The sequence below is a fragment of the Hippocampus bargibanti genome, linkage group LG03 (genome assembly GCF_051943395.1).
Source record: "Hippocampus bargibanti isolate YZ-2025 linkage group LG03, ASM5194339v1, whole genome shotgun sequence".
Lineage (NCBI taxonomy): Eukaryota > Metazoa > Chordata > Actinopteri > Syngnathiformes > Syngnathidae > Hippocampus > Hippocampus bargibanti.
In genome coordinates this window covers 966,458-993,958 of record NC_142736.1, presented here as the reverse complement: position 1 = coordinate 993,958, position 27,501 = coordinate 966,458, and the positions used below count along the sequence as shown (strand labels likewise).

At 39.6% G+C, this 27,501-nt stretch overlaps 1 protein-coding gene across 1 annotated transcript in view; it reads right to left on the bottom strand.

The window, feature by feature from the left end:
* Nucleotides 1–2,566: 2,566 nt before the first annotated feature.
* mpped2a (metallophosphoesterase domain containing 2a) overlaps nt 2,567–27,501 on the bottom strand; it is a 49,356-nt gene continuing 24,421 nt past the window's right edge. Inside the window, exons 5-7 of the mRNA XM_088991436.1 lie at nt 6,346–6,461; nt 4,285–4,398; nt 2,567–2,704 (exon numbers count right to left, since the gene is read on the bottom strand). Coding sequence (XP_088847562.1) covers nt 2,586–2,704; nt 4,285–4,398; nt 6,346–6,461 — 349 coding nt within the window. The 3' untranslated portion in view covers nt 2,567–2,585. The remainder of the gene's footprint in view (nt 2,705–4,284; nt 4,399–6,345; nt 6,462–27,501) is intronic.

Sequence of the window (27,501 nt, the reverse complement as noted above, 5' to 3'; positions counted from 1 at the left end):
AAAAAAAAAAAAAAAGCACCTGATGGATTATGATTTCCAAATTTGGACTATATCTGTCATCGAAAATGAATAAAATGAGTGTGGGTGGGGGCTATCAATGAAGACCCCCCCCCCCCTTCCATTAAACACAAGTTTTAGTACAGAAATTTTACAACATGAATATATATTTATATATATATATATATTTTTTTAAATACATAAACTTTCCGAATTAAAACGGGTATCATTGAACAGGATGGAATATATATATATATATATATATATATATATATATATATATATATATATATATATATATATGATAATAAAAAACGTTTGGGCTGTAATTCAATTGCTTTCGGTGTTGTCTAGCGGGAGAGTTGGATAATAAATAAGGACTTTTTCTTTCTTTTTTTTCTTCTCTCTGCTCACGCAGAGAGAACGAGTGGAGCTCTAGCTAAGAACATTAAAGCTAGTTTAAGGCAGCGTCCCTGTCAGCCAATAAAAAAAGCGCAACTGATGAGAAAAAAAAGAAAACAGAAAAACACAAAATGGAGGATACGACAGTTAAACAGATGGCATCCATTTTCTGGTCAAGGCAAACCAAAACAAAGAAATTGTACAAATTCACAAAGCATCGTTTATCTTACAAGATCTGAACAATATTTCGCAAGAGCAAGATTGTTTCATCACAAAAAGCAACCCCCCCGCCCCCCACCCCAAAAAAAACAAACAAAGGAGAATAGCGGTGTTCCCACTTACCTACATTTATTTTTTGTCCTTCCGGGATAAAAAGCAACTACAGGAAAATTCCGCGTTATTGGAAAAAATTATTCCAATTATTAGTACAATTAGTATGGAAGCAGAACTATTATTTTAAAAAAAAAAATACGGTTAATAATTGATAATAAATAATATATAATAAAAATTAAAGTATTTAATTAGTTAATTTAATATTTAATTTAAGTTATTATTTAAATTATTACAATTATCTAATTATATATAATTATAATAAATTAATATTTATTTCAAGGTATTCTTAAAAATTATGAAAATGATTCGTACAATTATTATTAAAGAGGTACAAATACAGTTCAAAATTATGTCAGAGTGATCATGTAAATGTATTATTAAAAATAAAAAAGTATTTTCATTATTTAAATATTTATTTTAAGTTATTTAAATTACAATACAATTATTATTAAAGCGGTATTATTATTTAAAAAAAATGAAAATATGGTTCATTATGATATTTCATAGTGATAATATAAAAGTATTATTAAAAATATTCAAGTATGTTAATGACTTAAATTAAAATGTATTTGAAGTTATTATTTAAATTACTAAAATTATTATTACAATTACAGGTAACATCCGAGTTACGACCGGGTTCAGTTCCGACAAAACGGTCGTAAGTCAAACGGTCGTAAGTCGAAATCCATTCAAAATGGCTGACAAAACTGTTTACTGGTTGTAGTACGTGTTACGGTGCAAGGTGGAGGAAAAAAAAAAAGATCTGGCAATCGTGGTCGTAAGTACGGGTGGTCGTAAATCGCGCCGGTCGTAACTCGGATGTTACCTGAAATTGCCGCTCTGAGATGAAAAGTCAAATCTGCAGGACGACAATAAAAAAAAGGGATTATAATTGATGAAAATAATGGGCGAGTACAATTTCAGAAAAAAATAAAATAAAATAACAAATCAATAATGATAATAATAATACATTTCATTTGTAAGCGCCTTTCAAAACTCTCAAGGTCACTTTACAGTCACAGGATAAGTTTTTCGCTGGGTGAGCAGCGGCGGCCACACGCGCCAGCTTTCACTCAACCCAGAAGTAACTCAAATAGATAGCAAGTTAGCTAGCGAATAGATAGCTAATACCTAGAGAATAGATGGCTAATAGCTAAGGAATAGCTAGCGAATGGATAGCTAATAGCTAATAGCTAGCAAATAGGTAGCTAATAGCTAGCGAATAGGTCGCTAATAGCTAGCTAGCTATTAGCTAGCAAATAGATAGCTAATAGCTAGCAAATAGATAGCCAATAGCTAATAGCTAGCAAATGGATAGCTATTAGCTAACAAATAGATATCTAAAAGCTAGCGAATAGATATCTAATAGCTAGCGAATAGATAGCCAATAGCTAACGAATAGATAGCCAATAGCTAGCGAATAGATAGCCAATAGCTAACGAATAGATAGCCAAAAGCTAGCGAATATATAGCTAATAGCTAGCCGAGAGATAGCTAATAGCAAGCGAATAGATAGCTAATAGCTAGCGAATAGATAGCTAATAGATAGCAATAGCTAGCGAATAGATAGCTAATAGCTAGCAAGCTATATAGCTAATAGACACAGTAGCTAGCTAAAAATAATAATAATAATAATAATAATAATACAGATAATAAGAACACCGATATTCTCCTTTAAATCAATCAATACATCTCCAAACATTCTCAACATCTTGGAGAGGAACAAGAGTTTGCAAAGACACATTCTTTCTTTTCTTTTCTTTTTTTTTAATTTACATATTTGTAGTAAAAAAAAAATATTTTCAAATTCCCCTCCCCCCCCAAAAAAGCCCCTCCCCCACTTTGCTGAAGTCTCAAGAACCGGAAGGGTTGGGCAGATCGAACACGATGGGAGGGTTGGTGGGCTGGAAACTGACGGTGCAAGTGGACGCGTTGATGAACGTCGTGTAACCGTCCGTCATGATGCCGTAGCCTGAAACAGGAAAAACACAACCCAATGAGCTCTTCCTGTCAAGGACTTTCAAGTCGTAAATTGCTTCGGTGATAACGGAGTTTCCCAAGTCCGAAATTCTGTCCAAGGCCAGATCTACCGAGATGAAGATGACACCTTAACAAGCTGTATATGTTGACCTCAGATTGACCCCAGGTTGTCTGTGCTTCAATTGTGTATTTGAGTCACACATGTTGACTAAGCACATAACAGCATGAAACTTTGAAATATGATCACTTCTTATTCTCCATCAAAACTGTTTTCAAGGACTGTGGTCACTAAAAGGGACGCCTAATCAATGATATTCAATTAATATCGTACAGCTTACGAACGCTTTAGCTCACAAACTTCCGAACATTACATTCGCAAGAATATAATCTTGGCATACGGACTAGTTTTCGGCAGATGGACCAAACCACACAGCGCAACGGTGACTGGCGGACTAGTTTTCCACACCCCCCTTTGAGTGCAGACGTGGTTTGCTATCAAGTGGAGTACTTTTGCTATTATGGAACCGAAAAAGACCCCACCACAGGCTAGTGTTAAGCCTATATAGCTGGCTAGCTGGCTGCTAGCTATTTGCTATCTGGCTGGCTACCTAGCTAGCTACCTAGCTATCTGTCTCGCTGGCTATATATTAGCTATCTGGTTAGCTATTAGCTATCTATCTATCTGGTTAGCTATTAGCTATATATTAGCTAGCTTTCCATCTATTTGAGTTACTTTCGGGTTGAGTGAACGCTGGCGCGTGTCGCTGCCCGCCCACAGAAAAACTGATCCTGTGACCGTAAAGTGACCTTGAGAGTTTTGAAAGGCGCTTTGAAATGAAATGTATTATTATTATTAGTATTATTATTATTGATTTTTTCTTTTTTTTTTAATTCTCTGAAATTGTACTCGCCCATTATTTTAATCAATTATAATCCCTTTTTTTATTGTGTGCGTTTGTGTGATTTAGCATCCCAGTACAGGTACGCTAAATCGACCATTGCTACGAGTGGCTAAGGGTATTTCTGTGTTGTCTAAGCAACGGTCTCGAGCAATAGAAGAGGTAGAAAAAATGTCTGTTGATTTGGATTAACAAAAAGCAGCAAGCAGGGGACAGTAAGAGTGAGGGTATTATCGCCGAAAAAGCACGGCAACTTCACTCGAATGTCATCAAGAGGAAACAACTACATCAACGACCATCACAAAGGTAAATAAAACGACTTGATTATACAGTACAGTTTATTTCTTTCATTACAATACAATATCACATTTGTTATACGTAAAACAAGATCTATTTTGTGTAGTTTTAAGGCTGATTTAGTAGAAAATCATCTTTTATGGGCACCCGGGAACGGATTATTCTCATTTTAATGGTTTCCTATGAGAAATGAATGTTTGTAATACACACTTTTTGCCTGACACACACTTTCTGGGAACCAATTAAGTTCGTAAACCAAAGTATCACTGTATATAGAAAAAGTTGGAAAATACACCATTCATGGGTGCGTCTTTTTCTCCAGTGCGCCTTATACACCGGCAAAATACATTAAATTCATCCCCCGGCGCCATCTTACCTTCATGTATGCCTCCAAAGGCGTGGAGTTTGGGTCGCACCCTTTTCTGCACCGTGTTGAGAAGCTCCACACAGCCAACCCTCTGCAGCTCCTTCGGGACCCAATCTCGGAAACCTGATATAAACATAAATAATATAAATAAATATTAATGCAATTTTGGATTCTTTTTTTGGGTTTTAGGACGACATAAACATTCAGTAGTGTTAAAAACCTGAGACTGTCTTCTTTCATCAGAAAAAAAGGAGTTAATTCCTAAATTATATGGGTCGGGAGTTATATGAGCTTGAAATGGGGGCAGCTGTACAAAATACAATACAATAAATATTATAATAAAAATACATTTAATTTCTATGCGCAAATCTCTCAAGGTCCCTTTACAGTCACAGGATAAGTTTTTCTGCCGGTGAGCAGCGGCAGCCACACGCTTATTATTATTATTATTGATGATGATGATGATGATTATTATTATTACATGGACAAAAGGCAAATGCTGCTCCCTTGTGGAAGTGAAAAAACATTGCCAGAGGTCTGACCACTGCTTTATCGCACCCCCTGCAAGTAAAAAAAAAAAATCAGCAATGACGCTCTGTCATATTTTCAATTCAATCCTGAATGAATTTATGAATGGTAGTCGATTAATTAAAAATGGAAAACATGGTGTTTTTTTTCTTCTAAATGCCTTTCAATGATTGCTTGTTTGTGGCATTTGTCAAGGTGTTCCAAAATGGAGTTTTTTCCACGCAATCAAACCCACAGGCGAGGGGGGAAGGAAATCACTCAATAAAACCAGATGGAGAACACAAAAAGAAAAAAAGGTGGGGGTGGGTGGGGGTAAACACCCAGAGAAGAAAAAAAAACACAATCAGTCTGTGGTGATAAAATCAACAATGCGTGTTTGTTCCTTTCATAAAGTCAAACACAAATATTGAATCGGGAAGTGTGTTTCAAGCTTCGCTGCGCTGCTACTGTTTTCGCATCGGCGCTACTTTTGCTTCACATCCAATGAGGTACAAATTATAATAATAATAATAATAATAATACATTTCAGTTCTAAGCGCCTTTTAAAACTCTCAAGGCCACTTTACAGTCACAGGATATGTTTTTTCCTGCGGGTGAGCAGCGGCAGCCACACGCGCCAGCGGTCACTCAACCCGGAAGTAACTCAAATAGATAGCAAGCTAGGTAGCTAGCTAGCGAATATATAGATAATAGCTAGCGAATAGGTAGCTAATATGGAGCGAATAGGTAGCTAATAGCTAGCGAATAGATAACTATGGGCTAGCTAATAGCTAGCTAATAGGTAGCTAATAGCTAGCGAATAGATAGCTATGAGCTAGCGAATAGATAGCTAATATCTAGCGAATAGGTAGCGAATAGGTAGCTAATAGCTAGTGAATATGTTGCCAATAGGTAGCGAACAGGTAGCGAAAAGGTAGCGAATAGGCTAATAGCTAGTAAATAGGTCGCTAATAGCTAGCGAATACATAGATAATAGCTCGCAAATAGGTAGCTAGTAGTTAGTGAATAGGTCCCAAACAGCTAGCGAATAGATAGCTAATAGCTAATGAATAGGTAGCTAATAGGGAGCGAATAGGTCACAAATAGCTAGCGAATAGATAGCTAATAGCTAGCGAATGGATAGCTAATAGCTAGCAAATAGGTAGCTAATAGCTAGCAAATAGGTAGCTCATAGCTAGCAAATAGATAGCTAATAGCTAGCGAATAGGTAGCTAATAGCTAACAAATAGATATCTAATAGCTAGCGAATGAATAGCGAATACATGGGTAATAGCTCGCAAATAGGTAGCTAATAGCTAACAAATAGATATCGAATAGCTAGCGAATGAATAGCGAATACATAGGTAATAGCTCGCAAATAGGTAGCTAATAGCTAATTGCCAGAGAATAGATAGCTAATAGCTAGCAAATAGGTAGCTCATAGCTTGCAAATAGGTCGCAAATAGCCAGCGAATAGATAGCTAATAGCTAAGGAATCCATGACATGCGGTTTTGTCAAGCGGAATGGGTGGGGAGGTGGTCCGATTGGTTAATTGGACTCACCCAGCGGAGGTCCGTGGGTCATCAGGATGTCGATACCTTCTGGAACAAGGTTCCATTTATCCAGCAGAGACTGACCCCGAGGCAGATTGAAGCCCCAGCCGTTGAACCACGGAGACCTGCAAAGAGGCAAACGCAGAGGAGAGCGCCGCCGTCAAGATCAACGCGGCAAACGCCCGAGACGTTGTCGAGCCATCGTTACGTGGCGGAAAATACTCGTCCCACACGCGATCGCAAGCAAATGGACCTTTTCGGCAGAGCATTCCCACAAATAAAGCGGGAATATCGCAACGGCGGGGAGGCTCTCGTCAAGCCACAAACTCAGCGGATTGGTTGACAGCAGCCGGGCCACACCCTCCGGCGGCTTGGATCAGAGGGTGCCCGGGAGCTTCGGGGTGACGAGCCGTGTCTTCCCCGGCAGACACAAAGGGAACCTCCGTGTGGGCGAATGATAAATGTGGATGGATGGATGGATGGATGGATGGATGGATGGATTTTGATTGGGGTTGGGATTGGACCTGCTATGGATGGATGGATGAATGGATGCACAGATGGGTTTGGGTAGACAGATGGATGAACGGATAAATGATGGATGGATAAATGGACGCGTGGATGGATGCATGGAAGGATGGGTTTTGATTGGTGTTGGGTTTGGATCTTGTATGGATGGATGAATGGACGGACGGAATTGGTTTAGGTAAATGGAGGATTGGATGGATAAATGATGGATGGTTGAATGGAAAGATGGATGGATAAATGGATGGGTGGAGGATTGGATAGATAAATGATGGATGGATGGATAAACGGATCAATGGATGGATGGATGGACGGATGGGTTTGGGTAGATGGATGGATGGAAGATTGAATGGATAAATGATGAATGCATGGATGGAAAGATGAATGGATACATGGGTGGATGGATAGATGGATAGATGGAGGATTGGATGGATAAATGACGGATGGATGGATGGATGGAAAGATGGATAAATGGATGGGTGGATGGATGGATAAATGGATGGATGCAGGATTAGATAGATACATGATTGATGGATGGAAAGATGGATGGATAAATGGATGGGTTTTGGGTGGGGTTGGGTCTAGTATGGATGGATGGGTGGGTGCATAAATGGATGGATGGAAGAAAGGACGGATGGGGGTTGATGGGAAGTGGATGGATGAATGCATAGATGAATGGATGGATGGAAAGATGGATGGATAAATGGATGGGTTTTGGGTGGGGTTGGGTTTGGGTCTAGTATGGATGGATGGAAGAAAGGATGGATGCTTGATGGGAAGTGGATGGATGAATGGATAGATGAATGGATGGAAGGAGGATGGATGGATAAACAATGGACGGATGGATGCATGGAAAGATGGACGGATAAATGGATGGGTGGATGGATGGGTTTTTGTCTGGTATGCATGGACGGATGGGTGGATGGATGCATAAATGGATGGATGGAAGAAAGCATGGACGGATGGATGGAAAATGGTGAACCCACTGAAAGTGTGCAGCGGTTCGACGAATATTGCAGGAGACGTAGACGAGAGGGAGTTGATAAATGGAGACTTCATTTATCACAATAGCGGGAATGGCAATCGAGGGCTGACAAGAAGGCTAAGGAAGATAGATGATCATCATGCAAGACTACGAGAAGGTGGAGGAGGTGGAGGGCGAGAACCTACATGGAAGCAACACACCACAAGTGGATCTCTGCAGAAGACGTCATGACGTCATGGACTCCATTATTCTTTCAATTGACTGCCCCAACTAAGATGTTGTCAATACGTTTGATCGGGCTCGAATGGGTCCATGAGAAATTGGGGTGGTTTTTCTTGCGGTGGGTACAGATAAAGCGCTGGTCAGACCTCTGACAAAAGTTTTTTTCCCTTTCACGAGGCGTACGCTATCTTAAAAAATGTTGGCATGCCAGCGTGTTTTTAAATCATTGAAGATTAAGCGCTGGTCAGACCTCTGACAATGTTTTTTCTCTTCCACAAGGATACTTTACAGTCACAGGTTAAGATTTTCTGTGGGTGAGCAGCGGCAGCCACATGCGCCGGCGTTCACTCAACCCGGAAGTCAATCAAATAGATAACAAGCTAGCTAGCTAATAGATAGCTACCTAGATAGCTAGTTGTATTAAGCTAATTCTGTCTCCTTATTATCTGATACAAATTAGCTAGATAGCTATTTAGCTGATAGATAGATAGATAGATAGATAGATAGATAGATAGATAGATAGATAGATAGATAGATAGATAGATAGATAGATAGATAGATAGATAGATAGCTAGAAAAGCTATATGTCTTTTGTGTTGTGTCACATTCGTATCGGAAATGTTTGGAATACTTTATCGCATGTAAAGCGTGCAAAAAACAGTGACGTATTTCCTCTAGTACAGAATAAAAGTAGTGTGTGGAACTACTTTTATTTTAGAGTATTTTCTGGTGTACAGTCGCAGGATAAAGTAACTCAAATAGATACAAAACTAGCTAGCTAGTTAATAGAGAGCAAATAGATAGCTAACTATCTAGCTAGCGAGCCAGATAGCTAAATAGATATCTAGCTAGCAAGGTTGCTGGCTAGCTAAGTATCCAGGGAGCTAGCCAGCTAGATACATAAATAAATAAATAAATAAATAAACATAAACCAAGATGAAGACGCCATATATGAAGTGATTGGTTGATGAATCGCTTAAGCACGAGCGGAAACGAGAGCTCGGACGCCATTAATAAGTTCCGTGACAAAGAAGGATGGGACACATGGCTGATCAATACTTGCAGCACGGGGAAGGGGTTCAAACGGATAAACTCAAAAAGACGGCACTATCGCAAAGTGGCTCCGAAATTTTAAAAGAATGTCCTCAATTACAGTTGGATCTTGGCTTACAAACTTAATTGATTCCCAAACAGAGCGTGTAAGGCGAAATGTGTGTATCCTAAAAATTAATTTCCCATAGGAAACCATTAAAATGAGAATCATCCGTTCCCAGGTCCCCATAAAACATATTTTTTGTCTTTCTTTCTAATTTTCTAAGCCTTAAAATTACACAAAATAAACCTTATTTTATGTATAACAAATGTGCTATGGTATTATAAGTAAATAAATAAAGTACAGTATAATAAAGTTGTTTTATTTACCTTTGTGATGGTCGTTGATGGCTTGATGGAATGGATAGCTTTTTGCATGAATTGTTTCAAGGAGCTCTGGGTTGTATATCTTTTCATTTCAAATTGAACTTAGAGCCTGATTGATGGAAATTTTAACCTTGCAGTCTACACTCTGCCTTTGAACTATCAAAGTCAAAATTTCACTGTTTTCTATCCATTTCCTCACTCTGTCGTCTGCCTGTCTCTTTCAAGTTTAACCTCCCCCGCCCCTCACTGTTGCGTTCTTGACCAATCACGTGGCTTTAACCGACGGAATAGAGGACCAAAACAAGCCGGCTGCCATTTTCTTGTTCGAACGGGTACATTCGCGAACGACACATAACTCATTGTCGCAGCTCCGTGTGTATCCCGAAAAATAGTTCGTATGCCAAGGTCAAATTTGCATACATGTAAAGTTCGTAAACCGAAAAGTTCGTAAGCCAAGGGATTCGTAAACCGAGGTATCACTGTATTAAGACGTGTTGGAATTGCAACAAAAACAAGCATGTCAAGCTAGGAAGCAGCGTGTGTGCGCCGCGAGACAAAAGGCAGCTCGGAAGCTAACGTTTCCGAGTCGCTTAGCGGCGAGCCGAGAAACAAGGTTAAAAATTAAAGGCGAGGAGGTGACGGAGGCCACGGACTCCGCTGATTAATTAGAACTAATCACACAAATCAAAGCTAATGGAAGTTTATCGGATTACCGGGAGGACTCTAAGCGCTTCTGCGAAGGAAAGATGGCAACCGCTGCTGTGGCGGGCGGGAAGAATCTTGGAAAGACGTGAATGGGAGCTAAGCTGGCGCGCTTGATCGGCTACACGCGCCACACGCCGGCAGAACATTTGGCTGAGTAGTCGCGACGAGGCCAAATTTTGACCAAAATATGGCGGAAACTTTATATGGATGTGACGTCATGTAAAGGCGGGCAGGATATGACGTGTCAGGAAGAAAAACAAAATGATGCAAAATGAAACAGAAAGATGTTCGTATAGCGAATTGCCCCAACAATGAGATTCAGAAAGTCCCGCCCACTTGTTCGTGACATCACGCCAGGATACTCCTTCACAAACTGCCTTGCTCCAGAATCAAAACAACAGCTTCAGAGAGTTCAGATTGGGAGAAGATGCTTTCTTGTAACTCATCCAGTTATTTATATGATTCAAATAGTTCTGAAGAGGAAAGCATAAATGTTTGGAGTCGATTAAAGAAGTCCTTCCGGATCAATTCGAGCCGTCATTGAAGTCCTACTGTAGCGTCCCAGAAAATGCACAAGATGGCGCCCAAGCTCCGTTGGAAATGGGCTGATTTGTCTGTTGGGAATTTGTGTCAACTAGTATCAAATAGTAGTCTTGGTGCAACACACAATGATTCACCATCACGTTATGTATGTCGTTTTCCTTCTAATATCGCCATCAACACGGTGTTTTCAGACCAAACAAATTACCCAAAATGCATTGTGTGTCGCTTTCTCAGTCAGGGGTGTTCCCTCCGTGACGTCACGTCAGGCATCGTCATCAACTCGAAAACAAGACTTTCTGAATATTCAGCGTGAGCCTTAAAAGGTAAAAAATAGCGATATGCGCTGGAATCTTTGTCAAATGCGCTCAGTAGAAGTCATTTGAAGTCATTTTACAAATTATGGACGCCACTTGTCCGGAGGTGTCGGTTGTCCTTTAATATTCTGAATAAAAACACACACACACAAGGAGTGCGGTTTTAGCGCTTTCTAAAGGCATTCATGCGGGAGATGAAACGTAAAGGCCTGACATGAGCTGTGGATCCGGTGGTGGGGGCTCGATGTTCGGGGAGGGTTTGGAGCTAAAGGTCCTTGACTGAATGCAGAGCAGGGCGCCGCCGCCGCCGCCACAATGGCCCCCTGTTGTCAGACGTCGGCATGTGAAATGTACCTTCCGTGGAAGGGAGTTTGTGACCCCCCCAAACAAGATTAACGGCATCGCAGTCACTTACAGGGGAGATGGCCCCATGCGCAGCATCGACACAGATTGTGTCGTATAACCACTGCTGTTTGAGTGTGTGTGTGTGTGTGTGTGCGGGTACTGCAGTTATGTAGTTATGAAGCAAAATCGTACTATTTTATATATTATTAGTATTCGTACATTAGTATTCTTTACTATTAGTATATTAATATTCTTATTAAAAATATTCAATTACTTTAAATTATTCTCTGAATTTTTTATTTATTATTTTAGGTTAAATTATTATTACAATTATTCTTAAAGTGGGATTATTAAAAAAAAAATAACATATGGTTTAGAATTATATGTCAGAGTGATAATACAAAAGTATTATTAAAAATATTAAAGTATGTGAATGATATAAATTAAAATGTATTTTAAGTTATTATTTAAATTAATACAATTATTAGTACAATTATAATTACAGCAGCACTATTATTTAAAAAAAATGAAAATACGGTTCATAATATGTCAGAGTGATACTACAAAAGTATTATTAAAAATAATGTGGTTAAATAACGTTTTTCTGATGTCAGTTAGCAATCAAATTAATAATTATTTTCACTTATTAAAAAAAAAGTATTTTTACTATTTAAATTACTATTTATTTTCAGCTGTTATTTAAATTATTAAAATGATTAGTACAATTATTATTAAATGGGTACTATTATTTAAAATAAAATAAAATAAAATACGGTGCATAATTATGTCAGAGTGATAATACAAACGTATTATTAAAATATTAAAGTATTTCAATTATTTAGATTAATATATATATATATAATTTTAGTTAATTAAAGTTATTATTCAAATTATTAGTACAATTATTATTAAAGCAGTACTATTATTTAAAAAATGAAAATATGGTTCATAATTACATCTCAGAGTGATAATACAAAAGTATTATTAAAAATATTAAAGTATTTTAATTATCTAAATTAATGTTTAATTTTAAGTTATTATTACAATTATTAGTACTATTATTATGAAAGCAGGACTAATGCTGAAAAAAATGAAAATATGGTTCATAATTATGGCAGAGTGATAATATAAAAAGTTTTTTAATTATTTAAATTACTATTCATCTTTATTACTCAAATGATTAGTACAATTATGATTAAAGCAGTACTATTATTTTAAAAAATGAAAAAGCGCTTCATAATTACATGTCAGAGTGATAATACAAAAGAATTATTATTAAAAATATTAAAGTATTTTAATTATCTAAATTAATGTTTAATTTTAAGTTACTATTACATTTATTATGAAAGCGGTACTAATGTTGAAGAAATATGCTTCATAATTATATGTCAAAGAGTGCAAATATTTCGAGCTTTACCATGTCTTATTGACACATGCCATCTGGAGCTTGTTGCCATGGAAACAAAGCGGTAGCGTCTGTGGACATGGTGTGATTTAAAATGACAAAGAAGACCGGAAAAAAAAGTCCAAGTAACAGACAAATAAAGAAAAGGCTTCTAAAAATCAAACGGGGAATATTTGGCTGCGACACACAAAAAAAAAAAAAACATCGCAAGCACAAAGGCTGGTAACCGTGGTAACAGGCACATTTAATGATCCGCCGGGGAATCAAACGCTTGGAAATGGGTTAACAATCAGCCCGCAGCGGAGGTGATGCAGACACAAGCAATTTAGCCAATATTCAATTAAGCTGTTGGCCATCATTAGGACGCCGTTGCTCTCGGGGGGGGCACGACTCCGCTGTTAACCTCTTTGTGGGTCCCGAGGCGGGCCAAAATAGCTCTTCACGTTTGGTATCGGAGGAACTGGTTGTTTTATCCAAATGAGGTGGCCCGGCCACGATGAATTGTAATTGAAAATCATCATAAATACGCTAATAATCATTAAAAAAGGACCAAAAAGTCATTTTTTTTTGGTTACAAAATGGCCGCCGCCCTCGCGAGGATAAGCAAATTACAAAATGGATGGTTGACGTGACATTGTAAAGTTAGAGAAGGTAAAGAATTTAAAAATCAAGTTAATAATAGTTACACGACAGGTCATATTGGCGAGCTTGCGAGGTCTAGCCGCTAGCGAAAAAAAAAAAAAAAACGCTTTTAAATGCTAGCGTTAGTGGTAAAAGAAGACGCTTTTAAACGCGAGCATAAGCGGTCAAAGAAAAGGCTTTTAAACGCCAGCGTTAACGGTCAAAGACAACATTTTCAAACGCTAGCGTTAGCAGTCAACAAAAACACTTTCAAATGCTAGCATTAACGGTGAAATAAAACACTTTCAAACGCTAGCGGTAGCAGTAAACGAAAACACTTTCAAACGCTAGCATTAACAGTCAAAGAAAACACTTTTAAACGCTGGCATTAACGGTCAACGAAAACGCTTTTAAACGCTAGCATTAGCGGTCAAACAAAACGCTTTCAAACGCTAGCCTTATAGGTCAAAGAAAACATTTAAACTATAGCATTAGCGGTCAAAGAAAACGCTTTTAAACGCTAGCGTTAGCGATACAAAGAAAACACTTTTCAACGCAAGCATTAGCTGTTAAGTAAAACACTTTTAAATGCCAGCATTAGTGGTCAAACAAAACACTTTAAAACGCTAGCCTTAGCGGTCAAAGAAAACACTTTCTAATGCTAGCGTGAATGGTCAGAGAAAACGTTTTTAAAGGCTAGCATTAGCAGTCAAAGAAAACGCTTTCAAACGCTAGCATTAGCGGTCAAGGAAAACACTTTCAAACGCTAGCGTTAGTGGTCAAAGAAACTGCTTTTAAGCTATAGCATTAGCAGTAAAAGTAAACACTTTCCAATGCTTGCATTAGCGGTCGAAGAAAAAGTTTTCAAACGTTAACTTTAGCAATCAAAGAGAAAACATTCAAAACATTCATCTGGCGTGATGCTTAACGGCAGAATTGTGGGGGTTTTGTCTTACCTTGATCCGCCATCTTTAAAATTTCGGACACCATCGCCTTAACAAGGGAGCTACTGACTAGTGTGCGTGTGCATATGTGTGTGTGTTTGTGTATGCAGGATCAGTGATCAATCGCGTTGGTCTTCTTAAGTCGGCGAGACCCTGAGGTCAGAGAAGGGTGGGGGTCGAATTGATCAACCTGTCACAACCAATCAGGAGGACCATGTTTGTACAAATCTCCTGGGATGCACCAGCTGACACTCACTTGGATGAGGATGTCCGATATGGGTACAGTGATACATCTGCTTACGAACTGAATTGCTTACCAGACAGTGTGTAAGGCGGAAAAGTGTGTATCCCAAAAATTAATTTCCCATAGGAAACCATTAAAATGAGAATAATCCGTTCTCAGGTCCCCATAAAACATAATTTTCTAATTTTGTAAGCCTTAAAACTACACAAAATATACCTTATTTTATGCATAATAAATGTGCTATGGTATTATAATTAAAGAAATAAACTGTACTGTATAATAAAGTCATTTTATTTACCTTTGTGATGGTCGTTGATAGCTTGATGGAATGGAGCGGCCGCTTTCATCAGCATTAAACACGTGATGAGGTGCTTTCTCTGCCATAATTTTACCTTGTTCCTCATCCATTGTGTTCTGTTTAGCTGGCTTGATAGCTTTTTGCATCAGAATCAGAATACCTTTATCAAGTGTACATCAAGTGTACAGATGGCTTGCGCGGGTTGTTTGTGGAGCCTGATTGATGGGATATTTTAACCTTGCAGTCTACACTCCGCCTTTGTACTATCAACGTTGAAATGAGTTCAAATTTCACTGTTTTCTATCTATTATTATATATATTATATCTATTATTTTATAATAGTTCGTATGCCAAGGTAAAATTTTCATCAATTTAATGTTCGTAATCCGAAAAGTTCGTAAACCAAGGTGTTCGTAAACCGAGGTTTCATTGTACGTGTGTGTGTGTGTGTGTGTGTTTGCGTGTTTGTGTGTGTGAGTAATCCTAAAACCCGGGTAGCCTTGTTAAAAGGAGCCAAATGGAAGCTTTTGACAAATGGCCTCTCAGCATCAAGGCCACCTTTGTAAACTTTGGGGACAAGGTGGAAAGTGAAGTCAGAGGGGGCAAAAGGGGGTTTGTGTACGTGTGTGTGTGTGTGTGTGTGTGTGTGTGTGTGTGTGTGTGTGTGTGTGTGTGCGTGCGTGCACTTCATCCACGCACTAATAACCTGTGCCTGGTGACTGATGGACCGTGGAGAAAAAAATTAATCTTGCTGGCTGCCAAAGCCAAGACGCTACGGTTCGGGCCACCAGAGTCAGCGGCGCTAAGGAATAGGCGGCAAGTGTACGGGCGAGCATGTTAGCGCACATGCACGAATACACTAGCGCAACCCCCCCTCCCCCCAACCTTGAGATTTGTCGTAGGTGCAGTTTGACCTGGCAACGTAAAACAAGTAGCGCTGTTTGAGCTAGTAGATGCTCGGTAGCTAACACAGCTGCTCTCGCTTGACCCGCACAGCGTTCAGGTTTGCCGTTCTGTGAGTGTGTAAGCGCGTCGCTACGTGAGCGAGAACAACAAGAGTGTCCAATGATGTGGTCTGGAATTTTTCGATGCGCACAAAACTAGCATTTCCCCGGATATGAAAATTGTTTGAAAATAAGCCACTTGTTGACACTGCGCTTTATAATAATTCCCTCCATTCCATCAAGCCATCAATGACCATCACAAAGGTCAATAAAAGGACTTTATTATATAGTACAGTTATTTTTTGATTTAATTATAATACCATAGCACATTTATTATACATAAAATAAGGTATATTTTGTGTAGTTCAAGGCTTAGAAAATAAAGTAGATTATTATTATTATTATTTTACCTGGGAATGGATTATTCTCATTTTAATGGTTTCCTATGGGAAATTATTTTTTGGGATACACACTTTTCGCCTTATACACTCTGTCTGGGAACCAATTAAGTTCGTAAGCCAATATATCACTGTAATAATAATAATAATAATAATAATAATAATAATAATAATAATAATCACAATAATAATAATACAATAATAATAATAAAAATATTTTTTAAATAATATTAATAATAATTACTAATGGTAAAAATTAATAATAACAATAATAATCATAATAATAAAAACAATAACAATAACAATAATAATAATAACAATAATACAATTTTTAATAATATTAATAATAATTACTAATGGTAAAAATTAATAATAACAATAATAATAATAATAAAAATAATAATAATAATAATAATAATAATAATAATACATTTGATGTATAAGCACCTTTCAAAACTCTCAAGGTCCCTTTACAGTCACAGGATAAGTTTTACTGTGGGTGAGCAGCGGCAGCCACACGCGCCAGCGTTTACTCAACCTGGAAGTAACTCAAATAGGTAGAAAGCATAAGAGATGGTTGGGACTACATTTTTTTTCATCAGCGCTATAGGAACGGGGCACATAGGACCAAGACATAGGAAGAAGCTGTTTAAATGTCTGCTGGATTTGGTGCGCATGGATCGGTCGCGCATGCCTGGGGGGGAGTCTCTGGAAAAGGTGGTGGGCAGCGTCCGGAGGGTCCAGTCGGATTTTGGCACACTTTGTAAATTTGTCTTCAAATTTTTCTGGTTAGCCGCAATGAAAAAGCAATGTCTTAATTTCATGGGTTAAATTTCATTGTAAGGAGATGTTCTTTAGTAACAATTTTATCCAAATTTGTCGCTCTCTGGCCCGCAAACATTTTCTATCCTCATCATCTTTCAGCTGGGATGTTATTCTAAAAAGACAGTGATTGATTGGCAAGCCTGACGTGGACAAGCACAGGAGAAAATGGATGAATGATCAAATAAACAGAAACAATGGCAGAATTTGCCCAGTTATTGGACGGCAGGGCAGGTCGGCGGAAACGAGAAACCAGAAGACTAAAAAAGAAGAGGAATTTGCGTCCTATTCACGGAGGCTAGATGGAGGAGGGGGGTCGCAAAGACCTATTCAACCTGCCCCGAGACACAGGAGCATGGCTCCCGTTACCCTTCTCCAGCCCCGACCTCTGTGAACTTGATCCGGGAGAACAATGTGGGACGTGGGGGGGTGAGGGGGGTGGCTGAAGGGGTGCAAGCAGAGTGAAGGCAGGCGGTGAGGATAATATATCTGGGAAATGAGGGAACTGGGAAATTCACTCACAAAAACTGACAGGCCGCGTTTCATGGCCAGCTTGCTTGTATGTAAGGACCACGCTGAAAGGACAACCGACAGCATTTTTTTCATTTCCTAACTGACATCAGAAAAACCTTTGATAGCATCTCAAATAGCCAAAACACACAGGCTGATATTTTTAGTCAAATGCAAAACACCAATAAAAATGACCTCAAGTGTCCCAAAATTGCCACAAAATGAGCTCGATGGGGAGATTCACAAAGTCCCGCCCCCTTGTTTGTGACGTCACGCCAGGATACTCCTTCACAAACTGCCTTGATCCAGAATCAAAACAATGGCTTCAGATTGGGAGAAGATGCTTTCTTGTTACTCATCCACTTATGAATATGAATCAAATATTTCTGAAGAGGAAAGCATAAATGTTTGCAATTGATTAAAGAGAGAGAGACAGAGAGAGTGCGAGCTACCTAGCTAGCTACTGTGGATAGATGGCTAGCTAGCTAGCTAGATAGCTCGCTAGATAGATACTGTGGATAGCTAGCTAGTAAGCTAGATAACTAGCTAGCTAGTAAACTAGATAGCTAGCTAGCTCGGTCGGTCGGTCGAGAGATGGATGGATAGATAGATAGATAGATAGATAGATAGATAGATAGATAGATAGATAGATAGATAGATAGATAGATAGATAGATAGATATGGATATAGATAGATAGATTTATAAATTGTAACTTTGCCCGAGGAGAAACATTGCCGATTTTCTATGCGGCGCTTGAATGCAGCACACTAGCAACATTACCCGATTTTACACACGGTAAAAAATACATGTCCAAAATTTGGAACCATGTGAGATATCTGAAACCTTTTTTTTTTCTTTTCTGCCAAGGACAAACGGAGCAACAGCAAAACCCCCCCCCCCCGCCCCCCCCCGTCTGTATTGTATGTTACTTTCCTCCTAAGAAAAAAAATGTAGCTCTCAACCGAGACCTGTCAAAGCGTCTCTGCCTTGTACCAGCATAATAGGCTGACAGTCTTTGCAGTGGAGGTCAAAGAGCGACTGTGTGGAAGGGGATTGGGGGGGGGGGGGGGTGTTAACGGCAACAGGAAGTGCTGGCAGGTCAAAGTAGTTCAGATACTTGCCACTCTACGCAACTATTGTCTTGACCTCACAACGAGTGGATGTTAGCGAGGCCACCGAGACGCAACGGCAACAATAGGCGCAGGAAAAGCACACCAAATGGGATTGTCGGTCTCCAGGGTTTGTGGACTACAAGACGGAGCGCTGATTACACCGAGCGAAAAGCTCACGCGATAACACAAAAACACCTATTACAAAAACGTCCTTATAGGTTCATGAATTCAATGTACAGTGATACCTTGGCTTAGGAACTTAATTGCTTCCCAGACAGAGTGTATAAGGTGAAATGTATGTATCCCAAAAATTATGTTCCCATAGGAAACCATTAAAATGAGAGTAATCCGTTCCCAGGTAAAACATAATTTTCTACTTTCTTATTTTCTAAGCCTAAAAACTACACAAAATATACCTTATTTTATGTATAATAAATGCGCTGCAAACACTTGATGAGGAACGTAACCTTCTTCTTTTATCATCTTGAGGAATGATCCCTTGTAGGTGCTTTCTCTGCCATCATTTTATCTAGTTCCTCATCAATTGTGTTCTGTTTAGGTAGCTGGGTTGATAGCTTTTTGCATCAAGTGCACAGATGGCTTGTGCGGGTTATTTGTGGAGCCTGATTGATGGGATATTTTAACCTTGCAGTCTACACTCTGCCTTTGAACTATCAAAGTTGAAACTCTCTTTTGGGTTTCTTATAGGAAATAAATGTTTGGCAGAAGAACCTTTCGCCTTACACACACTTTCTGGGAACCAATTAACTTCGTAAGCCGAGCGATCACTGTACTTTTAAATTAGCCTGTTTTTGTAATTCTTAGAGACCATATTTGCATCGAAAGAGTGATTATTCTCCACCTTTTACGGCGAGAAATAACATTTCCCACTCTGGGTTATAAAATAAATAAATAACACTACGCCTGTGCTCAGTCTTGTCATTGAACACATTACTTATTTATGTCTTGTGCATAAAAACAATGGCGCTAGCTCCCGGTTGGTAACTTTTCACACTAGCATCCAAGAGAATTTTGCTCCTATATGGTGAGATATCGCGAAACATCAAACAGGAAAAAAAAGGGGTCACGACAACGAAGGTCGATGATGGAGATGGGTCCCGTATGTTTGACCTTTGACCTGCCCAAGGTCACGGCCGGTGGCCTCCACGTTCGTTTCCTCCGCCTGGTGGCCCACCCAGCGCTACGTCACGCACGTATGCCAGGAAGCGTTTTCGATGATGACATCATGAGATGATGTCATTGTGATAACGAACAACTCATTCTACTCCAAATGACTTGTTTACTTTTTACAAGCAAAAAAACAAAAAAAAAAAAAAAACGGGACAATCTTGCTTGTCACGGGCACTACACTACACAGTAGTTCACCACCAGTGGTGGGCCCACCAGGGCCTGCAAGACCTTCTCTGCTGGCCTAAAAATATTGAAATCAGACTAATGTGAATTCTATTTTGTGAAGGAATTCTTATGAAATCTTCCAGCTTCCTTTTCCCCGATTGTACCGCTTCCCGATGTGTGTTTTCATTGAAGCATTGAACCAATGGCATTTCAGCCATCATTTGTGACCAGGGTCAGAAATCGACCCGGATGCCTTCATAATTCATTTCAATCTAGAACTGCTTCATGTCACAAAGTGGGTGCAGCAAATGCTGAAGAATGAATGACTCTCTGTGTCTTTGAGTTGTCATGTTATTTGTTATTTAATCGTTTTTTTTTACTTCAAGATGGTGCCGCGAGAGTGGCTGCCTTTCCAGCAGTTCCTGTATTGTGTTTTCTACTTCTTTCTTTCCATTCATAACTTTGCTCCACTGCAAGACGAATAATGGTACATCCAATCCAATCCAAGACCACCACACCTCAAGTGCCAACCGGGGGGAACACATGGGGCTTCATCTGTTCTTCAAATATTTTTCCACTCGAAGCGGGAGAAGCCGCGTAGGGCACAAAACAAGATGGCGCCCTGTCAAGCCTAGCATTTGCCAGTGAACCAAACAGATGGACACATTTGATAGTGGGGAACCCTATCGTCGATTAGCAAGAGTTTTTAGCATCTTCTCGCGTGACCGAGTCGCTAGCCCGAGGTCGGGTCCCGGTTGAGAGGCGAGACTCATTGCCATGTACTGAAGCGGCTGCTTTCTGAGCCATTTTGGGCTCGGGTCCAGAGGATTGTGATTGCATTTTATCGCCCGGGGGCGGCACGCCCGTGCCATGTATCCGTTCTCGTGTTGAGGACATCTGGCTAGCTCCAGGCTACCGTAGCTTCGTTTACTCCCCACTCCCTACAGTGCTCGGTCCTTTGATTAAGCTGGTTTGTTGTTCATAATCGCAACCAGAACTCTCCTTCCGAACGAAAATACCTGCATTCCATATGCAGAGCGGGGCGGGAGTGAATGGGGGTTTTGTTGCTAAAATATGAGTAGGAACAATCATTTCAAAATCAAGGTCAGGAGAGAGAAACGGAAGTCTCTGCCAGATTTTTCACCTCCATGCACTCAGCCAAACAAATAAGTACAAGGTCACTTTACAGTCACAGGATAAGTTTTTCTATGGATGAGCAGCGACAGCCACACACGCCAGCGTACACTCAACCTGGAATAACTCAAATAGTTAGAAAGCTAGCTAGCTAGCTAATCGACAGCTAATAGATAGCTACCTAGATAGCCAGCCACCCAGATAGCTATATAGCTAACATATAGCCAAATAGATAGAAAGCCAGCCAGCTAGTAGATAGCTAATAGATAGCCAACAGATAGCTAGCCACCTAGATATCCATATAGCCAATAGAAAGCTAGAGAGAAAGATAGCTAGCCAGCTAGTAGATAGCTAATAGATAGCCAAGAGATATCATAATTGCAACCAGAACTCTCCTTCCGAACGCGTTACCAGAATCAGAATCATAGAGAGAAAGCTAGCTAGCCAGCTAGTAGATAGCCAATAGATAGCCAACAGATGGCTAGCCAGATATCTATCCAGCTAGATAGATATATATAGCTAAGATATAGCTAAATAGATAGAAAACCAGCTAGCCAGTTAGTAGATTGCCAATATATAGCGAACAGATAGCTAGCCAGCTATGGATGGATGGACTGCATTGTCAAGCATTTCTTGGAATGTCACCCAGATAGCTATATAGCTAATAGATAGCTAAGTAGATAGAAAGCCAGCCAGCCAGCTAGCAGATAGCGAACAGATAGCTAGCCAAATTGATAGCCACCTAGATATCCATATAGCCAATAGAAAGCTAAATAGAGAGAAAGCTAGCTAGCCAGCTAGTAGATAGCTAATAGATAGCCAACAGATAGCTTGCCAGATATCTAGCCAGCTAGGTAGCTATATAGCTAATATATAGCTAAATAGATTGAAATCCAGCCAGCTAATAGATAGCTAATAGATAGCGAACAGATAGCTAGCAAGATAGCTAGCCAGCTATGGATGGATGGCATGCATTGTCGAGCATTTCTTGGAATGCCGAAGCCGTTGCCATTTTGTCGAGCGCAAACACACACTTCCACTTACTTCCTCTGGATGACAACGCCAGAGAATTTATCGTTTTAACGGTCTTTGTTGTTGTTTTTTATTTTTAATGTCAGCTTTTTACTTGACGTAAAGCACTTTGTAAGCTGCCGCTTTTGTTTTCAAGTGCTCTATAAATAGTGAATAGTTTATAAGTACGTTTATTGGCGTGATTGTAGATGTAGACGGCGGTGCAGAGATATTTTTAATTGCGTTCACAGTACTTTTACAGTATACGCCGATTGATCAGGGTAAACGTTAGCAACGTTCATTCTTCAAAATATTAAGCACCACATGAAAAAAAAAAACATGATGCATTATTCAGGTGGATAAAACGGGTATTGCTCATAAATCTGTCCGGATCCTTTTTTTGCAAGTGTGGGGGTTTTCGGTTCACGGGCAGTAAGTCATTAATTGTACGAGTAGCGTATTTTTCACACTAAAAGACGCATTGGATTATGAGGCGCACCTTCAATGAATGGGCTATGTTGTTTTTTCATACATTGGGCACACCGCATTACTACAACAACAACAACAATAATAATAATAATAATAATACATTTCATTTTTAAGCGCCTTTCAAAACTCTCAAGGTCACTTTACAGTCACGGGATAAGTTTTTTGCTGTGGGTGAGCAGCGGCAGGCACACGCGCCAGCGTTCACTCAAACCGGAATAACTCAAATAGATACAGTTATCTAGCTAGCTAATAGATAGATAGATAGATAGATAGATAGATAGATAGATAGATAGATAGATAGATAGATAGATAGATAGATAGATAGATAGATAGATAGATAGATAGATAGATAGATAGATAGTGAGATTTATAGCAAGCTAGCTATTCAGATAGCTAATAGACAGCAAATGGATAACACATAGCTAGCTAGCTAGGTAACCAGCTAGGTAGCTAGCCAGATAGCTAGATAGCCAGCTAGCTAACTAATAGATAGTAAATAGATAGGAAATACCTAGCTAGCTAGGTAGCCAGCTAGATAGCTAATAGGCAGCAAATGGATAGCAAATAGATTGCGAGCTAGGTAGCCAGCTAGATAGCCAGCTAGCTAACTAATAGATAGCAAATAGCTAGCTGGCTAGGTAGCCAGCTAGATAGCTCATAGATAGTTAGCTAGATAGCCAGCTAGCCAGGCAGATAGCGAAGAGACAGCAATTAGATTGCTAAGTAGGTAGCCAGCTAACCAGCTATAAGACGCCGATTACAATGCATCCACAACACTATGCAAAAAAAAAATGGTGTCGGTTGTCCTTTAAGGTGCGCGGAAAATACGGTACACCAGGAGGCGTGGAAGAAGCGCCGGGGGTGGCGGTTAGCTTCGGTTTTTACAGGCTTACGGGGACTTACGAGTGTGTTTACACAGTGGCATCTCCGAACTGGTCTTAATGATAGAGCCACTTAGCATTCAGAGGCATTGGTCTCAGCCGCGCTGTTTGTTTCACAGGTCATTAAATTTATGCCGCAGCCCTAATGTTCATTACAGCAGCAAGCTGGCCAGGAGTCAGGAACACTCGCTCACTGTCTTCAAAAGCCCCCCAAAAACCCCCACAACCCACCGGTATTCCTCCCGCTAGCTTTTCTTTTAGCGTCTCGAGTAGCCTCGCCACTCACACGTCTCACTACATTTGCTCGACAATAATTATTCCCCATTTTAATTAAAAGAATTGCTGCGGCGCTACCAGTTCTGCGGCAGGCCTTTAATTTGCGAGGCGCACTGCAACCCGTGTTATTTTTCATTCGATTCCTGCACAGATGGCGATGCCGTTTGCTGAGACGTTTAAAGGACAACCGACACCGTTTTTTTCTGTTTCCTAACTGACATCAGAAAAACGTTTGATAGCATCGAAAATAGCCAAAACACGCAGGCTGATATTTTGAGTCAAATGCAAAACAACAATAAAAATGTCTTCAAGTGGCCCAAAACTACTTCAAAATGACCCCGGAAATGGCGAGTTTCAGAAGGTCCCGCCCCCTTGTCCGTGACATCACGCCAGGATACTCCTTCACAAACTGCCTTGCTCCAGAATCAAAACAATGGCTCCAGATTGGGTGAAGGTGCTTTCTTGTTACTCATCCAGTTATGAATAGGATTCAAATAGTTCTGAAGAGGAAAGCATAAATGTTTGCAATCGATGAAAGTAGTTCTTCCGTATCATTTTGAGGCGTCAGGACTCCAATGTAGCGTCCCAGAAAATGCACAAGATGGCGCAAAAGCTCCGTTGGAAATCAGCTGATTTGTCCGCTGGGAATTTGTGTCAACTAGTATCATATAGTAGTCATGGTGCAACACACAACGATTCACCGACGCGAAGTTTTCAGACCAAACAAAGTACCCAAAATGCATTGTGTGTCGCTTTCTCGGTCAGGGGGCGATCCTTCAGTGCAGACTCGTCACCAAATCAAAAACAAGACTTCCTGAATCTTCAGTGCGAGTCTTAAAAGGTAAAATATAGCTAGCTATATGCGGTGGAATCTTTGTCAAATACGCTCAGTAGAAGTCATTTGAGAAAGTCTTACTGGTAGTTTCGGCCCTATAAATGTATCCCTACTGTCCAGTAGGGGAAAAGGGATGATTGCCCAATTTGCCCTGGTATCACCTCTGGACAGCCGGGATATATATATATATTGCCGAAACTACCAGTAAGACTTTAGTTTGCTGACGAAGCTTCTTGGATAAGAAGCGAATCATCCGACACCTTCAAATGTGTACAGATGACGGCTGAAGAAACCTTTTCACCGATGGACCACTCCTGTACCACTGAGAGCTTACACAGACATTTTGCTGTCAAAACTACAGGCAAAGGTCAACAATGTGCCTTTTGTCACGGTGAACCGCACATCATTCAGATCTCAAAGGAAGCCTACATGTCCTTCTGCCGCGTTTGTTTTTTATATCATCCCCGCCCCCACAGGTGACCTTTTGACCTCTCGCCAGCCTCAACCTTCAGCGTCACAATGCCACTTTGTGTCACGCCGCTTGGAAATCTCTCAAGTGCGGAACGTTCCGTCGATGATGATGTGCCGCCATGTTGCTTTTGTGTCCCGCCATATTTGTTGTGATCAAGCGTTCCATTCCTTCATATTGAGGGCGATCAACGCGCGGCTTTCACCTTTCATTCGCGCCCATTTTATTTTATGTTGGGAATGAACAGAAGCGAAAAAACATATTGTATCAACGTTTCAGGTCAAAGATCGAAGAATTTAACGTTTTTTGTTTGTTAAGATTTTAGTTGGCTGATGAAATGGTCTGTCGTCATTGTCACTCATATTGACTTGTGGCTAAGTGAGTACTGAGCCACGAAAGGGAAATTACATTGATTTATGTTAATAAACATACAATCATAATACATTTCATTTCTATGCGCCTTTCAAAACTCTCAAGGACACATTACAGTCACATATTTTTTTTTTTTTTGTGTAGGTGAGCAGCGGCAGCCATTTGCGCTAGCGTTCACTCGACCCGGAAGTAACACAGCAGCAGCTAGCTAGGTAGCTAGCTAGGTATCCAGGTAGGTAGCTCGCTAGATACATAAACAAATAAATAAAATAAATAAATAAAATAAATACATACATTTATTTATTTATTTAACAAGCAAGTACTGACCCACAAAGTGGAAATTACATTTATTTTCTTTATTAATTTATTTAATTTTTGTGTTTTTTAATAAGTACTGACTCGCTAAAGTGGAAATTATATGTATTTATTTTATGTCTTTTTTTAATAAGCAAGTACTCACCCACTATAGTGGAAATTACATTGATTTATTTTATGTATTTCTTTATTTTCTTAATTAGCAAGTACTGACCCACAAAAGGGAAATTACATTTATGTATTTTATGTATTTATGTTGATGTATTTATGTATATGTATGTATTTATTTAATAAGCAAGTACTGACCCACAAAGTGGAAATTACATGTATTTATTTTATGTATGTATTTATTTTTTAATAAGCAAGTACTGACCCACATAAGTGGACATTACATTTATTTATTGTATGTATTTATTTTTTTAAATAATCAAGTACTGACCCACAAAAGAGGAAAAAGTCAAAGTCAGCTTTATTGTCAAATATGCTAATATGCAATTACATCGATTGATTTTATGTATTTATTATTTTTTTAAATAAGCAAGTACTGACCCACAAATTACATTTGTTACGCTGTATTGAATGTTTATGTAGTCCTATAAGTCGATATGCTGCGGGTGCTGCATTTTGAGTGAAAATGACAACAACCCTGGCACTGGAGCAGACACACTTTTGCACATCGTCTGGAAGTCAATGAGTTAACATTGATACTCAAAATGAAATGTGTTTTCAATGTTATTGTTTGTTTCTCATAAACAGGCCTGTTTTTTTAAAGCCAACAAAGAAGAGTTTGGCCGCATCAGCCCTTTTCTTTTCCATCTTGAAATTCTGTGCTGCCGAAAGTGTCGCGAGTGTCGCGTGTGGCTGTTTAGTGACTGATGCGCCACCGAAGGAAACCTATATTAGGCCTTGGCGGGGACTCATCACTCTCCCTTGGACGTATTTGGGGCTTTACCTCGGTGTGAGCAGCCATGACAGCCGTGCGAGGAACAGGTCGGCGCGGGTACGCGTGGGTACGCGCGGTTGACGGTGAGTCAGTCAGTCAGGAATGCTCTTCGTCGTCAGAGGGCAAAAAGTGCGGGCGCCATCACAAATCCATCACTTAACCCGCTTGTTCGCTGACTGACACGCAGGTGAAAAAGCTTATATACACACACACACATTCCTGTTTCAATGGTTTTGTGAGGTCCGGATAACTCCAGGTAAGGAGTGAGGACCACCGTTGCTGATAAGTTTAGAGAAGAACTAGTGTTCCATTTGAAAACTAAATGTCAGCCCATTTCCCACTTCAACTTCTTCAAAAACAAAGACATAAAAAGTGGACTTGAAACTGAAATAACAGCAGGAGTGAGGTTTCTGAATGGTACATTCAAAGTCCTCACCCCTGTAGGGAATTTGGTTAAAATATAATTTTAGTTTTTGTGGTATGAAGTTTTTCCTCTCATTAAACACGGACACACAAACACATAAACACACACAGTGAATAAAAAGTGTGTGAATCTAAGCGAAATGAAAATCATTTTGGGTGACTTTGTGAGGACCTCTCTGAAACTTGAACAGATGCATATATAGATACTCTAGAAGCATTTAGAATGAAACACTCGTGAGGACCGGCCAAAAGGTCCTCACTCGTCAAAAATGTCCTCACTACGTATGGTATAAAATGTTAGTGGTCC